The 17196-nt window shown below is 40.1% G+C and overlaps 1 protein-coding gene and 1 pseudogene across 4 annotated transcripts in view; both read left to right on the top strand.

Annotated features, from left to right (window-relative positions):
- Nucleotides 1-15177, top strand: part of SNX14 (sorting nexin 14) — a 100541-nt gene extending 85364 nt beyond the window's left edge. For all 4 annotated transcript variants that reach the window (XM_062186452.1, XM_062186453.1, XM_062186451.1 and 1 more), the window contains 6 exons: nucleotides 2508-2631; nucleotides 2895-3059; nucleotides 3235-3330; nucleotides 12103-12194; nucleotides 12997-13053; nucleotides 14981-15177. In XM_062186452.1, coding sequence (XP_062042436.1) covers nucleotides 2508-2631; nucleotides 2895-3059; nucleotides 3235-3330; nucleotides 12103-12194; nucleotides 12997-13053; nucleotides 14981-15019 — 573 coding nt within the window. In that variant the 3' untranslated portion in view covers nucleotides 15020-15177. The remainder of the gene's footprint in view (nucleotides 1-2507; nucleotides 2632-2894; nucleotides 3060-3234; nucleotides 3331-12102; nucleotides 12195-12996; nucleotides 13054-14980) is intronic.
- On the top strand, nucleotides 431-1989 carry LOC133756044 (elongation factor 1-alpha 1-like; annotated as a pseudogene).
- Nucleotides 15178-17196: the final 2019 nt, after the last annotated feature.

Raw genomic sequence — 17196 nt, 5'->3', positions numbered from 1 at the left:
TCATCTTTAAATAAAATTCAATATACTTTCCTTCATAGTTTTCAGAGTTTCTTCTCTCACAGTACTTATGTTACATCATTTCATTAATTTCTTGACCTATTTCTATTGGATGTTAAAGTTGTTGGGGAATAGTGAGCTATCTTCCTATTCTCTGTCCTTGGTGTGCTATCTGGCACATGGAAAATACTTAATGTTTATTGAATGGATGTATAAAAGGAGTAAAGTAATTCTTTTGTTAAAATTCATTAAGACATATTGTACTGATAATAGATTTTGTTTGCAATTTAGTTGCATGTATTGTTTTACCCATGAGTGCTTCTTCATGTCATGTCATGTTTGTTTTTTTTCCTCCACATTGATTAGGCCTTTTCTGGACTTTGAATATTATTGTCTAAATAATCTTTGCTCTTAAAGCTGATTTTTAACCTCAACTTAATGATTAGATAAGATTTATAATATTTAAATCATGTTTTAAAATTAGCTCTCAATAATCTTTATATTTTACTTTGTTCCTTTTAACGTATGAAAACAAAGAAGAGGTTCTTTATAGATAATGAGCTTTTTTGCAGTGGGTTTGCTGCCAGAACACAGGTGTTGTGGTGAAAATCACTAAATCAAAGCCAAAATGGGACAGGAAAAGACTCACATCAACATTGGTGTAGATTCGGGCAAATCCACCACCACTGGCCATCTGAGCTACAAATTTGGTGGCATCGACAAAAGAAACCATTGAAAAATTTGTGAAGGAGGCTGCTGAGATGGGAAGGGGTTCCTTCAAGTGTGGCTGTTTCTTAGATAAACAGAACATCAAGTGTGAGCATGGTATCACCATTGACATCTCCCTGTGGAAATTTGAGACCAGCAAGTATTATGTGACTGTCGTTGATGTCCCAGGACACAGAGACTTCATCAAAAACATGATTACAGGCACATCTCAGTCTGACTGTGCCACAGATTGTTGCTGCTGGTGTCAGGGAATTTGAAGTTATTTCCAAGAATGGCCAGACCTGTGAGCATACCCTTCTGGTTTACACACTGGATGTGAAACAACTAATTGGTGGTGTTAACAAGACGGATTCCACTGAGCTATCCTACAGCCAGAAGAGATACAAGGACATTGTTAAAGAAGTCAGCACCCATGTTAAGAAAATTGACTACAGCCCTGACGTAGTAGCATTTATGCCAGTTTCTGGTTGGAATGGTGATAACATGCTGGCGCCAAGTGCTAATATGTTACAGTTCCGGGATGGAAAGTCACCCACAAAGATGGCAATGCCAGTGGAACCATACTGCCTGAAGCCCTGAATTGCATCCTTCCACCAGCTAGACCAACTGACAAGCCTTGTAGACGAGGATGTCTGCAAAATTGGTGGTATTGGTTCTGTTTGTGTGGGCTGAGTGGAGGCTGGTGTTCTCAAACCTGGCATGGTGGTAACTTTTTACTCCAGTCAACATCACAATTGAGGTCAAGTCCATTGAAATGGACAGTGAAGCTTTGAGTGAAGCTTTCCCTGGGGACAATGTGGGCTTCAATGTCAAGAAGTTGTCTGTCAAATATATTTGTCATGGCAACAGTGCTGGTGACAGCAAAAATGAACCACCAATGGTAGCAGCTGGCTTTACTGCTCAGGTATCATCCTGAACTGTCCAGATCAAATCAGTGCTGGCTACGCCCCCGTACTGGTTTGTCACACAGCTCACATTGCTTGCAAGTTTGCTAAGCTGAAGGAAAAGATTGATTGTCATTCTGGAAAGAAGCTGGAAGATGCCCATAAATTCTTGAAAACTGGTGATGCTGCCATTGTTGATATGGTTTCTGACAAGCCCATGTGTGTGGAGAGCTTCTCTGACTATCCTCCTCTGGGTTGTTTTGCTGTCTGTGATTTGAGACAGATGGTTGTTGTGGGTGTGATCAAAGCAGTGGACAAGAAGGCTGCTGGAGCTGGAAAGGTCACCAGGTGTGCCCAGAAAGCTTAGAAGGCTAAATGAATATTATCCCTAATACCTGCCAACACAGTCTTAATCAGTGGTAGAACAGTCTCAGAACTGTTTGTCTCAACTGGCCATTTAACTTTAATAGTAAAAGACTGGTTAACGAAAACTATGTATCATAAAACCTTCAGAAGGAAAGAAGAATGTTTTGTAGATAATTTTTTGTGTGTGTGTGGCAGTTTTAAGTTATTAGTTTTTAAAATCAGTACTTTTTAATGGAAAAAATTTGACCAAAAGTCTGTCACAGAATTTTGAGATCCATTAAAACAAAATTTAATGAGAAAGAAGAATACAAATGATGAGTTGTCTGTTGTTTCTAAAGTGATCATAGGCTTTACTGTGATATTTTGGGGAGAACCGTTTTTAATGCCATTTTGGGCATAATCATGGAATTTTAGAAACATTTTAACCTGTTACTCTGTTTTGATTGGAAAAGATCTAAATGTCTGCTCTGTGTCACTTTAGTTATGAGTATCATCAGAAAGTGCAATAAATTATTTCAACTTTTATTTTAGCTTTTCAATGATCTATTTAAGAATAATGCAAACCGTGCTGAGAATACAGAGAGAAAGCAAAATCAGAATTATTTTATGGAGGTGATGACTGTAGAAGGAGTGTATGATTACCTGATGTATGTAGGTAAGATGTAAGTGGTTTATAGTAAAAGCTGTTTTTATTCATTTTATTTCTTCTGTGATGCAAATTAATGCTCTTGAGTACAGCCACAGTTAACTTTTTTAAAATTTTAATATCCTTTCATAAGAATCCAATGTAGTCTTGAATATATAAAATACTAGTGTTTACACACTAAATATTGACCATTGCCATTTGGGTTGTCTATATTGGAAAATGTTCAAAGTATTTATTATGAACAAAACGGGATTTTATTTGATTGTTCTCAGGACGAGTAGTTTTCCAAGTTCCTGACTGGCTTCATCATCTGTTAATGGGAGCTCGAATCCTCTTTAAAAACACCCTGGAAATGTATGCTGACTACTATCTTCAGTGTAAACTGGAACAGCTATTTCAGGAGCACCGTTTGGTCTCACTTATAACACTTCTCAGAGGTTTGCATTTTCTCAGTTGTTTGTTTCATGTTGTGTGTACTCAGTGATTTTTAAGTAGATCTAGAAGATTGAGAAATCTTAATTTTTCTTTGATTTGTTAGTATTCCTATGAGGAAATACTTTGTGTTTGAACAGGTGAGAATTCCAGAAGTACTTTTTTTAAATTCTTTTTCAGATGCTATATTTTGTGAAAACACTGAACCCCGTTCTCTCCAAGATAAACAGAAAGGAGCAAAGAAAACTTTTGAAGAAATGATGAATTACATTCCAGGTATAATATTTGATAAGTAATTCAATTTTTTATAGATTAGCACTTCCTTGATGTTACAGTGTATAGTAATTATTGAAGCTAATTTTTACTGTGAATTTTAATTTTAGAAATAGTTATAAGGACCAATTAAAATGAACTCAGTTGTTAAATGAAAATTTTATTTTTATTTGAGAGGCACAGAAAGAAGAGAAAGGGGTAGAAGAGGGCAGAGAGAGCACTCCTGTCTGCTGTTTCACTGCAGTGGCCAGTTGCAAAGCTGGTGACAGGAGTTCAGATCAATCTGGTCTCCCAGATGGGTGGCAGGAGTCCAATTACTTAAGCTATTATTGCTGTTTCTTAGGGTTTCTTAGGGTCTGTATTGGCAGGAGCTGTAGCTATGAATCAAACTCAGGCATTAGGTGTCTTAACTAATAGACTGAAATGCCTGCTCCCATTTAAAAAAATTTTTTTAATGTTAGCACTAAGAGCTTTAAGACAAGGCTTTTTCTGCTCACATAATAGCCCATAACTTAAAATCAGACATCAAAGTGACAAGTGGTAGCACAGTTGGAGTTCTGCTGCCCACTGTAGATGACAGTAGCTGTTGTAGTGTGTATGATTAAAAGATTAGAATTTGTTCATTCATTCATTCCAAATTTATTGAGTACTGTCTATGTTCCAGGCACTGTGCAAAGTGCAAGTGATATAAAAACTACTTGATTACCTTAGTCTCGCAGGAACATAGACATTGAGAAAGCATACATGTGATAATAGTATATTCAAGTTATAGAGGTATTATAAGGGGAGTGGATGGCCACCTTTCCTGTAAAGCTGTTTGGATCTCTTAGTAAATAATGGTAGTAACTTCCTCTTGTGATGGGAAATAACAATGAAAAAATGTCAAGGAATCAAAGTGGAGGGTACTTAATTTAGAAGAATTTGAATGTGAAGTACTATAAATTGGGAGGAAATGTCTCATAGTAATTGGATATCTAGATTTGGAAGTTGGAGGAAGAGTGATCTAAGGTAGATTGGTAGAGTTATGGGAGCCATGTGTGGATGGATACCAATGTGCAGGGAGAAGATACAGAGTAAGAAGAAAAGAATGTGAATTCTGGCTTCCTCTTCAGGATGTGAGAAGCTAGAAGCCTCTACGTTGATGTAGTAATGAGTAAAAAAACTAAATATACTGAAAAACTGACCACTGCTAGAGCCATTAGAGTGGTGAGGTTATAGGGCAAACCACTGTGTCCTAAATTGGAGAGACCAGGAGGCTAAAACAGCATCATAGCTAATCAGCAAAAACTCATGAATGCAAACCTCTTTGAGTATTATTGTAGAGGTAGGTAAACCTGAACCATAATCAATAAATTGCTGGGAGTTCAATATGGACAAATATGAAAGATTAAAAACTCCAGGGGGAATAAGTTGTGGGTACTTCCCACACTTTTTGACTTTTACTGCCACATACTGGACCAAGTTCCAACAGTGAATATCAGAGAAAAATCTTATGATTCTGGCAGTGGGGAAAGGGGGAATTATAGTAGAACATTTTATTCTTTTTTTTACAGGCAGAGTGGACAGTGAGAGAGAGAGACAGAGAGAAAGGTCTTCCTTTTTGCCGTTGGTTCACCCTCCAATGGCCGCTGCGGCCGGCGCATCTCGCTGATCCGAAGCCAGGAACCAGGTGCTTCTCCTGGTCTCCCATGCGGGTGCAGGGCCCAAGGACTTGGGCCATCCTCCACTGCACTCCCGGGCCATAGCAGAGAGCTAGCCTGGAAGAGGGGCAACCGGGATAGAATCCGGCGCCCCAACCGGGACTAGAACCCGGTGTGCCGGCGCCGCAAGGCGGAAGATTAGCCTGTTAAGCCACGGCGCCAGCCAGAACATTTTATTCTTGACAAGGCCTACCCTCAAGAGAAACTGTTTAACCAGAGCCTAATTGCCCTGGGAAGAAGGGAAAATTGCAGCCTGCTCTGGCTTTCTGTGTGGAGAAAGGGAAATGCCCCACTTCCGCCCACTATAGCCATTCTGTCCTACCTAGAGGAGGAGAAAATCCCAAGAAACACTCATGAAGTTCATGGTTATGTGGTTCAGGCTCACTAAGAGTTTGAGAGCTACCTTGCCATCACAGTACTAAAGGCCTATTTATAGCAGTTCTGTTTGCCCAGTGTGTCATGTCCGGCTATTTAAAAAAATTGCAAAATTTCTAAAAAGAAAAGTTTGAAGAGACAGTCAAGGATCAGAACCAGATTCAGATATGGCAGGGATGTTAGAATTATCAAACCATGAATTTGAAGCAGCTATGAATATGATCATGAGGGCCTTGATGGATAGATAGCATGTGAAGATATACAAATAATGTAAGCAGAGATTTGGAAATTCTAAAAAAGAAGTTAAAAGAAATGCTGATATGGTGGGTGTTTGGCCTAGTGGTGAAGATGCTAATATCCTATATCAGAGTGCTTGAGTTTGAATTGTGCCTCCATTCCCAATTCCAGCTTCCTTCCAGCACAAACCCTGGGAGACACACGAAGATGATTCAAATAACTGGCTTCCTGCCCTTCACATGGAAGCCCTAGATTAAGTTTCTGGCTCCCAGTTTTGATCTGGCTCAGACCCAGATGTTGTAGACGTTTGAGCAATGAATCAGCAAATGGAGCTGTCTGTGTCTGTCTCCATAAAAATTTAGGGAAAAAAAGAAAAATGGTAGAGATAAAAAAATACTGAAGTATAGATGAAGAATGCTTTTGATGAGCCTTATTAGTAGACAGAATGTAGCTAAGTAAAGACTCCCTGAGCTTGAAGATACCTTAGCACAGGGACAGTTTTTGTTTCTTTGTTTTTGTTTTTTTAAGATTTATTTGAAAGAGTTAAAGAGAGGGAGAGACAGATCTTCCATCCACTGGTTCATTCCCCAAATGGCTGCAACAACCAGGGCTAAGCCAGGCTGAGGCCAGGAGCCAAGAGCTTCATTTAAGTCTCCCATATGGGTGCAGGGGCCCAAGCACTTGGGCCATCCTCTGCTGCTTTCCCAGGCACAAAGGGAGCTGAATCAGAAGAAGAGTAGCTGGGACTTGAACTGGTACACATATGGGATGCCAGTACTGCAGACAAGTGGCTTAATGTGCTGTACCACAGTGCTAGCCTCAGGGGCAGGGTTTGACCTAACCATTGAAGTGCTGATTAAGATGACAGCACCTCACATCAGAATACCCAAGTTTGATTACCTGTCTGGCAGACCCTGGCAGGCAACAGTGCTGGCTCAAGAAATTGAGTTCCTGCTGCCACGTGGAAGACCTGAATTAAATTTTTTTATTATTATTATAAAAATTTATTTCTTGCATAGCTGTGGCATAGCAGGTAAAGGCACCGCCTGCAGTGCTGGCATTACATATGGGTGCCAATTCGAGTCCTGGCCAACTCTCTACTATGGCCTGAGAAAGCAATAGAAGATGGCCCAAGTCCTTGGGCCACTGTACCCACTTGGGAAACCTAGAGGAAGCTCCTGACTCCTTGCTTTGGATCCGCCCAGCTCCGGCCATTGCAGTCATTTGGGGAGTGTATCTGCGGATGGAAAACCTCTCTCTCTCTCTCTCTCTCTCTCTCTGCTTCCCTGTAACTCTGCTTTTCAAATAAATAAAAATCTTTACAAAAATTATTTCTTTGAAAATCAGAGAGAGAGAGAGAGACCCTCCATCTGCCATTAGCAGGGAGCTGGATGGGAATTGGAGCACCTGAATCAGGGGCCATATAGGATACCAGTGTTAGAGGAGGTAGCTTTAGCTACTACGTTACAATGCCAGCCCCTGAATTGAATTCTTAGTTTTCTGCTTTGTCTCTACCCTCTCCATTGTTGGCATTTGGGGAGTGAACCAAGTGGATGAGTGCTCACTGTCTGTAGAATAAGTAAAAGAAAAAGGAAAAAGATATCATAGCACAAGCCATCCTAACTACAAAGTAAAGAGAAAAGAAAGAAAGAAAAAAAAAAAAAAAGCCAGAATATCCAGGAACTATGGGAAAACTACAAAACGCGTCAATTCCAAATGGAGAAGAAAGGAGAAGAAAGAAACACGATAGGGCCGTGTAAAGCCACCACCTGTGGTACTGGCATCTCTTATGGGCACCCGTTGAGTTCAGCTGCTCCACTTCCAATCTAGCTTTCTGCTACGGCCTGGGAAAGCCGTAGAGGGTGGCCCAAGTCCTTGGTCCCTGGCACCCGTGTGGGAGACCTGGAAGAAGCTCCTGGCTCCTGGCTTTGGATAGGTGCAACTCTGGCCATTGGCACCATCTGGGTAGTGAACCAGTGGATAGAAGACCTCTCTCTCTCTGCCTCTGCCTCTCTGTAACTCTGACTTTCAAATAAATAAATAAATCTTAAAACAAAAAACACTCCAGGGGCTGGCACTGTGGCATAGTAGCTTAAGTCTCTGCCTATGGCACTGACATCCCACATCAGTGCCGGTTTGAGCCCCAGCTGCTCTACTTCTGATCCAGCTCACTGCTAATGATCTGGGAAGGCAGCAGAAGATGGCCCAAATTCTTGGGCCCCTCTACCCATGTGGGAGACCCAGAAGAAACTCTTGGCTCCTGGCTTCAGATCTGCCCAGCTCCGGCTGTTGCGGCCATTTGGGAGTGAACCAATGGTTAGAAGACCTTTCTCTCTGTCTCTCCCTCTTTGTCTATAACTCTGCGTCTGAAATAGATAAATTAAAAAAATAAAAAATAAAAATGCACTCTAACACATAAACCAAAGAAGAAGTATTGAGAGAAGTTAAAAAATACTTTCAACTAAATAAAAATGAGAACACAGTGTTTCAAAATATGTGGGATACAGTGAAAGCAATGATTGGAGCCAAGTTTATAGCACTGAAGGCCTATATTAGAAAACAAAAAAAGATCTAAAGCCAATTGCCTAAACTTCCACTGTAGGAGACTAGAATAATATGTTGAATATGTTAAATCCAAGATAAACAGAAATAATAAAAATTGGAACATAAATCAGTGACATTGAAAACAGGAAAGCAGCAGAGAAAATCAATGAAATTAAAAGCTAGTTCTTTGGGGAAGATCAATAAAGTTGATAAGCCTCCTGTCAGGTTGAGAATAAGAGAGAAGACAAATTAGAAGTGAAAGAGGAGGACATTATCACAGGTCCCATGGACATTAAAGGATATTAAGGATGCCATGACTCTCTGTGTGCCTACAATTTTGATAAGCTAGGGCATTATGGAACAAATAATTGAAAGATAGCATATGGTAAAACTCATACAAAAAATATATAGTGTGAATAGAATTATGTCTATAGGCGTTGAAGCAATAATTAATAGCCTTAGAAAACACAACAGGCTGGTGCCACGGCTCACTAGGCTAATCCTCCACCTGCTGTGCCGGCACTCCGGGTTCTGTCCCCGTTGCTCCTCTTCCAGTCCAGCTCTTTGCTGTGGCCTGGGAAGGCAGTGGAGGATGGCCCAAGTGCTTGGGCCCTGCACCCACATGGGAGACCAGGAGGAAGCTCCTGGCTTCGGAACGGTGCAGTGTGCCAGCCGTGGCGGCCATTTGGGGGGTGAACCAACGGAAGGAAGACCTTTCTCTGTCTCTCTCACTCTCTAACTCTGCCTGCCTGTCAAAAAAAGAAAAAGAAAAAGAAAACACAAACAGCCAGGCACTGATTCTCTGATGAATTCTGCCAAACATTTAAGAAAACTATGCTAATTTTCTATAATCTCTCAGAAAATAGAAGCAGAATGAGTATATCCTAACTCATTCTAGGAAGTCAGCATTACCCTAAAATCAAGACCAGAGACCCTACATAAAAAGTAAAGTACAGAAGTATATCTCATGTACATAAAGGCAGAAATCCTCAATAAAAAATTAGCTAATCAATCCTCCGCCTGCGGCACCAGCACCCTGGGTTCTAGTCCCGGTTGCTCCTCTTCCAGTCCAGCTCTCTGCTGTGGCCCGGGAGTGCAGTGGAGGATGGCCCAAGTCCTTGGGCCCTGCACCCGCATTGGAGACCAGGAGGAAGCACCTGGCTCCTGGCTTCAGATCAGCGCAGCGTGCTGGCCACAACACAATGGCCGCAATGCGCCAGCTGTAGCGGCCACTTAGGGGGTTAAGCAACGAAAAAAAGAAAACCTTTCTCTCTCTCTCACTGTCTAACTCTGCCTGTCAAAAAAAAAAAAAAAAATAGCTAATCAATCCAACAATGTATGAAAACCATTGTACCACCAACAAGTGACATTTATCCCATGTATTCAAGACTGGTTCAACATTCAAAAATCAGTGAATGTAATTCATCTTATTGAAAGGTTAGAAAAAAAAGTCACATGATCAAATCAATGGATGCAGAAAAGGCATTTGGTAAAATCCAACACCAATTCTATTCCTAGTTAAGAAACTAACTCTTTCTTTTTGGTAGTTAAGAAACTAGGAATAGAAGGGGAACTTCCTTAATAAAGACTATCTACAAAATACCTGCAGGTAATGACATACCTAATAATGGAAAACTGAAAGCTTTCCCACTACAATCAGGATGAGGCCAAGATGTCCCTCTCACCGCTGCTTTTCAACATTGTGCTGGAAATTCTTGCTAATTTAATATAAATAAAAGAAATATAGATTGGGAAGGAAAAAGTAAAACTGCTTTTGTTTCTAGATGATATGATCATTTATGTAGAATATTGGAAAGAATGACAAAAGAGGATCTTGTGATTATAGCAGGGTCTCAGGATACAAGCATAATACACAAAAGGCAGTTAACGGTCATATGTGCTTACAAAGAATAATTGAAATTTGAAATTAAATGCACAATACTGCCTCAGAATCAGCCCTGAGCCAAGTCAAATCCAGGAGCCTGGAACTCAGTCTGGGTCTCTCATGTGGGTAGTAGAGACCCAAGTACTTGAGTCATCACTTGCTATCTCTCAGGGTATACATTAGCAGGAAACTGGAATCGAAAATGGAGCCAGAACCTCAATCCAGACACTCTTATAAAGGATATGAGTGTGCCAACTGGTGTCTTAACTGCTGCACCGAAGGCCACCCTAGGACTGATTTCTTTTTGGTAGTAGAAATGATACAAGTGTTGTAAGACAACTGTGCAATCAGAAGTGAATCTAAACTTGTACCCTAAATTACTGGTTTTTTTTTTTTTTTTTTTTAATTTATTTGACAGGTAGAGTTATAGACAGTGAGAGAGAGAGAGAGACAGAGAGAAAGGTCTTCCCTCCGTTGGTTCACTCCCCAAATGGCCGTCGTGGCTGGTGCTGCGCCAATCCGAAGCCAGGAGCCAGGTGCCTCCTCCTGGTCTCCCAAGTGGGTGCAGGGGTCCAAGCACTTGGGGAAGAGGAGCAACCGGGACTAGAACCCGGCGCCCATATGGGATGCCAGCGCCACAGGCAGAGGATCAGCCAAGTGAGCCATGGCGCAGCCTCCCTAAATTACTGTTTAAACATTTATAGGATTTCCCAAAATGATTGTTCTGTAAGGTGGTTAATAGTAATTTATGGGGGCCGGTGTTGTAACTTGGCAGGTTAAGCCGCCTCCTGTCATGCCAGCATGGGTGCTGGTTCATGTCCCTGCTGCTCCACTTCTGATCCAGCTCCCTGCTGTTGAACCTGGGAAAGCAGAAGAAGATGGCCTAAGAGTTTGGACCCCTGACACCCACATGGGAGACCTGGATGAAGATCCTGGCTCCTGGCTTTGGCCTGCTCCATCCCTGGCCATTGCAGCCATTTGGGGAGTGAACCAGCAGATGGAAGATCTCACTGTCTGTTTCTCCCTCTCTCTGTAAATCTGCCTTTCAAATAAATAAATCCCTTAAAAATAGTAATTTATGCAAAAAGTATAAAAATAAACTTGTCATATTCATCAATAAAATTCTACCTTAAAAATCAAAATCCCCCCAAATTACGAACATTATGAAGAACTGCTGAATAAAAATAGGATACTGTCATAACAACCTGCCTGATCTTTGCTCTCAGAAGCTAATGCAGGATTAGCTCTGATTAGTATTTGAATGGGAGACTGCTTGGGAATACCAGGTGCTGAAGGTTTGGGGCTAGCATTGGGTTCAGCAGTGAAGATGCTGCATGAAACAACCATATGCCATATTGGAGTGTCTGGGTTCGAATTCTGGTTGAGATTCTACCTTCCTGTTGACACATGCCCTGGGAGGCAACAGGTAATGGCTCAAGTAGTTTGATCCCTTTGACCTTCATGGGAGACCTACATTGAGTTCCTAGCTCCTGGCTTTGGCCTGTCCCAGCCCTGGTTGTTGCAGGCATTTAGGGAGTGAACCAGCAGATGGAGGATTCTTCTGACTGTATCCCTCCCTGTCTCTTTCAAATAAATAAAAGCGTTTTCTTTGTGTAGAGGTAGACTCATGTTCAATTTTAGTATTAATGTATTTTTTCTGTGCTTTTCTGTATGTATATGCACAAATGTACAAATGTACAAACAGTATTTTAGGGTTTAATTTTTTTTTTTACCCAAATGGGGTGATACAACAAGTACTATTTTCCAGCTCTCTTTAGCCATTTCTTTTCTGCATCATTCTTCAGGGCTTGTATTTCTTTATGCATGTGAATTTCCAAAAGAAGGGTATATAATACTGCATTTCTCAACTTGACTATAGAACTCTTTATTTTCCAGGAGCCTCTTGAAGAACACTGTTTTAGGAAATATTTATAGTTTTTGCATAATATCTGGGAAATAGTGGGAATTTTGCTTTATGATCCAATGAGTCAGTTTATAATTCTAGGTTGTTTCATGTGTGGCTTTCTTGTTCAGATTTGATAGTAAAGTGTATTGGTGAAGAAACCAAGTACGAAAGCATCAGACTTTTATTTGATGGCTTACAGCAGCCAGTACTCAACAAGCAGGTAAAAACTGTTAACACCAGTATTCTGGTGTTGGGTTGGTTTGCTGAATGACACAGTAGGATGTCTGGAATATATTTGGCTGTATAAATGACACTTAAATGAGGGCAATGCAATTCAGACATTAAAGAGTGATATATTTGTATCATTCCTTTTTTGCTGATTCCTTTTTCTTTATAACATGATTTTTAAAGTTTAAAATTGATATATATCATAGAAAATTTGGAATATATAGAAAATTCATTAAATAAAATAGAAAATTTTTTTAAACTTTTATTTAATGAATATAAATTTCCAAAGTACAGCTTATGGATTACAATGGCTTTCCCTCCCCAAACTTCCCTCCCACCCGCAACCCTCCCCTCTCCCGCTCCCTCTCCCCTTCTATTCACATCAAGATTCAATAAAATAGAAATTTTAAAATCAGTAATTCCATCGTTCAAGAATAACCAGACCTAACTATCACTTTTACATGTATAGTCTATACATGCTGTTGAAATCTTAATACAGTTACAATTTTGTATTCTGTTGTTTTAAAATTTTTGTTATTTGTAAAGTATTTAACGTAAAAATGAGCTAGAGGAATAATATTAAACCGTCCATATGCAAATACATGTGTACCTGCCATGTATTTTTAGAATAGAACATTATGATATTGTTAGAGCTACTTTTGTTCTTGTTTTACATTGTCATTCCCAACCCCTGCCTGCCCATTTAGAGGTAACCACATTTTATATTTTATGTTCATTGAAATTTTTTTGTCTGGTGTCTTAATGTTTTTTTTTTGTTTGTTTTTGTACTTTAGCTGACTTATGTTTTATTGGACATTGTGATACAGGAACTGTTTCCAGAGCTCAATAAGGTTAGTGAAAAAGAGTTTTATATATACATATATATACACATACACACACACACATATATATATATACATAAATAATTTTAAAAATTAGTTCATTAATTTGAAAGGCAGAGTTACACACACAGAGAGATCTTCCACCTGTTAGTTCACTCCCCAAATGACTGCAATGGCTAGGAGTGGTCCAGGCCAAAGCCAGGAGCTTCATCCCTGTCTTCCATGTGGGTGCAGGGGCCCAGGTTCTTGGGCCATCTTCCGCTATTTTTCGAGGCACTTTAGCAGGGAACTGGATTGGAAGTGGAGGAGCCAGGGCACACACTGGCGCCCCTGTGGGATGCCAGCATCTCAGGTGGTGGCTTAACCTGTTGAGCCAAAAAGTAGTATTTTATTTGTTACTCTCTTAATGGTATGCTGACATTTATTTTAATGAAGAATATAAAAGTTAAAACCCTTGTGACTATGATTCTTTAAAAAACGAACAACCTGGGGTTGGCATCATGGTGTAGCAGATAAAGCCACCACTTATGACACTGGCATCCCAAATGGGTGCCAGTTCATGTCCTGCTGCTCCACTTTGAATACAGCTCCCTGCTAATGGTCTAGGAAAACTAGTGGAAGATGGCCCATGTATTTGGGCCCCTGCCACCCATAAGGAAGACTTGAATGAAGCTCTTGGCTCTTGGCTTCTGCCTGGCCCAGCACTGGCTGTTGGGGCTATCTGGGGAGTGAACAGAGGATGGAAAATCTCTCCCTCTTTTTCTCCCTCTCTCTTTGCAACTCTGACTTTCAAAATAAATAAAATAATTCTTTTTAAAAATGAGCAGTCTTAACGGATGGCTTTTTATATTTTCTTTATTTGCCATAACAAACATAGAGTGGGAGGATAGGCACTGAATAAGTTGTGCCTTTACTAATTACAAGCAAATAGGAACCCTTTAGACTTCCCATAGAAAGATGTGAATGTAAATCCTAGCCCAAGAGTGCACCAAGCTCTTCAGATTATCATCTGTGGTACTGTATGATATTTAAGTCAAAGACTTGAGTATATTCTGAAATCTTTGAGTTTGTCTAAACTCAGGAACATAATGTGAATTGGAATTACCTTGTGGTAATAATATATTGAATCTTTTTTCTTTTTTGACAGGCAGAGTGGATAGTGAGAGAGACAGAGAGAAAGGTCTCCCTTTTTGCCGTTGGTTCACCCTCCAATGGCCGCTGCGGCCGGCATATCTCGCTAATCCGAAGCCAGGAGCCAGGTGCTTCTCCTGGTCTCCCATGCGGGTGCAAGGTCCCCTCCACTGCCTTCCTGGGCCATAGCAGAGAGCTGGCCTGGAAGAGGGGCAACCGGGATAGAATCCGGCGCCCCAACCGGGACTAGAACCCGGTGTGCCGGCGCCTCAAGGCGGAGGATTAGCCTGTTGAGCCACGGCGCTGGCCAATATATTGAATCTTAAAGATTTTTAGTTTTGAATGAAGACTCAAGTTGTTATTTTCTGTTTTTTGTTTGTTTGTTTGTTTTTTATTAGTCTCTTTGGTTGGGTGAAAAAGTTATTTTTCAAGACTGGCACTGTAATGAAATACTATATCTATAGCATAGTGGGAATCAAGTTTGGACTATTTACCTTAACTATAAGCTCTCAAATTATATTAATACTAAATGTATATTAAAATAAGGTAGCAAATTACAGATATTTTATGTATAGTTTCCATTGGAATTAATACCAGGAAACCTTCAACTCTGATTTAGGCTTTTTGAGGTCATCACTATGATGTTGCCATTATCTAATTTCTAAAACATAGGTATTATCTGCTACATCTACCAGCTAATTTCTTTTGTGTTACAGTATATTGTGTCTTAGGTTAAAATTTTATGTACATTAGTGCTGAACCCAATCATATTTTCTTCTATTAAATGAATTTATTTTTACTTTAGGTGCAAAAGGAAGTTACCTCTGTGACGTCTTGGATGTAAACATTTGGATTTAGTAGTAGTAAATAACCAGTTAAGATTTCTGCTGTGCTTGTGTAGTAGAAATGTACTTTTTTTTCTTTTATTTTTGTGTATATCATGTACTTCAGTGTCTGAAATTTTTAATTTTTTTGTTTTAATAAAGACTAACTTAATAACAATGAAAAGTGGTTGGTTTCAAACGTTTAATTTTAAACTTGTTACCCAACTTTTATTGTAACATAATCATTTGCTATTGCCATTTTTTAAAAAGAAAATTCACATTCCTCTTAAGGCAAACAGGTAATACTGATAACCTTTGTATTGTATTACTTTGAAAATAATTATGCTTAGTATGGAGAAACTTGAATAAGATGCGACTTTTCTTATTTGAAGTTAATACAGTTTTTTAAAGATTTGTTTATTTATTTGAAAGAGTTACAGAGAGAGAGAGAGAAGGAGAGGCAGAGAGAGAGAGGGAGGGAGGGAGAGAGGTCTTCCATCTGCTGGTTCACTCCCAAGATGGCCAAAATGGCGAGAGTTGCACCAATCCAAAACCAGGAGCCACGAGCTTCTTTCCGGTCTCCTACATAGGTGCAGGGGCCCAAGGACTTGGGCCATCTTCTACTGCTTTCTTATAGCAGAGAGCTGGATCAGAAGTGGAGCAACCGGGATATGAACCAGCGCCCCATAGGATGCCGGCACTGCAGGTGGCAGCTTTACCTGCTATGCCACAAACGCCGGCCCCTGAAGTTATTGCATTTTAGTAGATTTGTTTTTCTTTCGCTTTTCTTTTTCTTCATGGCTAACTATGTATCTATAAATTAAATACCCTATATGAGATTTTCACAATAAACAAGAGATTTCTTCTAACTTTTGCTGGGTGACTGACAGGTTTTAGCACTGTTAGGCTTGAAAACTGAACACTCACAAATATTTGTGATTATATGGTTATGACTTTGTTTCACTGAATTGTGTGTAACTATATTCCAAAGCTCATATGAACAGTTTAGGCAAGTAGATTTTTTTATCTATCCTCTTTATTGTCTCTTCAGTAGAAAATTATAGAATTAACTTTTTCTTCAGGAATGTTAATTGAAAGAATATTTTAAAAGATTTCAGTGCTTAACCTTCTACTTACAATTCCTTGCCGTGCTATGCTTTACTCCTTGAAACAAATTTGTCAAGCTGGAGCATTTTCCATTTGTTCATTGTTTGTAGTATTCATTCCAAATATATTTATTGAGCTTCAGCCGCTAAGCTGGGTAATGTGGGAACTTTGAATATAATTTGGAACAGTAATACATCCAATTTTACAGCCTGGAAGGATGATAATTAGATTACCCAAAGAAATTGCAGAGGAGACCTGAGCAGCTTAGAGTAATAGGCATCACCTAAGACAAGGAATAAAGTTCCAGAAATTCTCATAAATGGAAAGGAGATTGCCAAGTTACTTGATTTGGAGATTTAATTTTTAAAAAAAACTATTTATTTATTTATTTGCTTATTTGAAAAGCAGAGTTAGGGAGGGAGGGAGGGAGAGGGGGAGGGGAGAGAGAGAGAGAGAGAGAGAGAGAGAGAGAGGTCTTCCATTTGCTAGTTCACTCTTCCAATGGGCACAATAGCCAGAGCTGTGCCAATCCGAAGCCAGGAGCTTCCTCCGGGTCTCCTACATAGGTGCAGGGGCCCAAGGATTTGGGCCATCTTCTACCGCTTTCCTAGGCCATAGCAGAGAGCTGGATCAGAAGTGGAGCAGCCGGGTCTTGAACCGGCACCCATATGGGATGCCATCACTTGAGGCCAGGGCGTTAACCTGCTGCACCATAGCGCCGGCCCCAAGAAACTTTTTCTTTTTTTTAACTGTGATTTATTTTAATTTTACTATAGCACATCAGCATAAAGTTCTTACATTTAGAAGGCAACTCTGCTATTAAGAGGGCAAGTGTAGTTCAAGAAGCAGAAGTAAGTGGGGGTAGCTTTCCCTGTGGCAGCACTGAATGGAAGCAAAGTGTTTTGTTTTTTGAAGATTTATTTATTTCAAAGTGTTAGAGCGAGCCAGAGAGAGAGAGAGAGAGAGGTCTTCCATCCACTGGTTCACTCCCAAGATAACCGCAATGGCCAGAGCGAGCTGATCCAAAGCTAGGAGCCAGGAACTTCTTCCTGGTCTCCCACAAGAGTGCAGGAACCCAAGGACTTGGGCC

Source organism: Lepus europaeus, chromosome 3, assembly GCF_033115175.1.
Source record: "Lepus europaeus isolate LE1 chromosome 3, mLepTim1.pri, whole genome shotgun sequence".
Lineage (NCBI taxonomy): Eukaryota > Metazoa > Chordata > Mammalia > Lagomorpha > Leporidae > Lepus > Lepus europaeus.
Note: the sequence above shows the minus strand (reverse complement) of the source record. Positions and strands in the feature narration are given on the sequence as shown.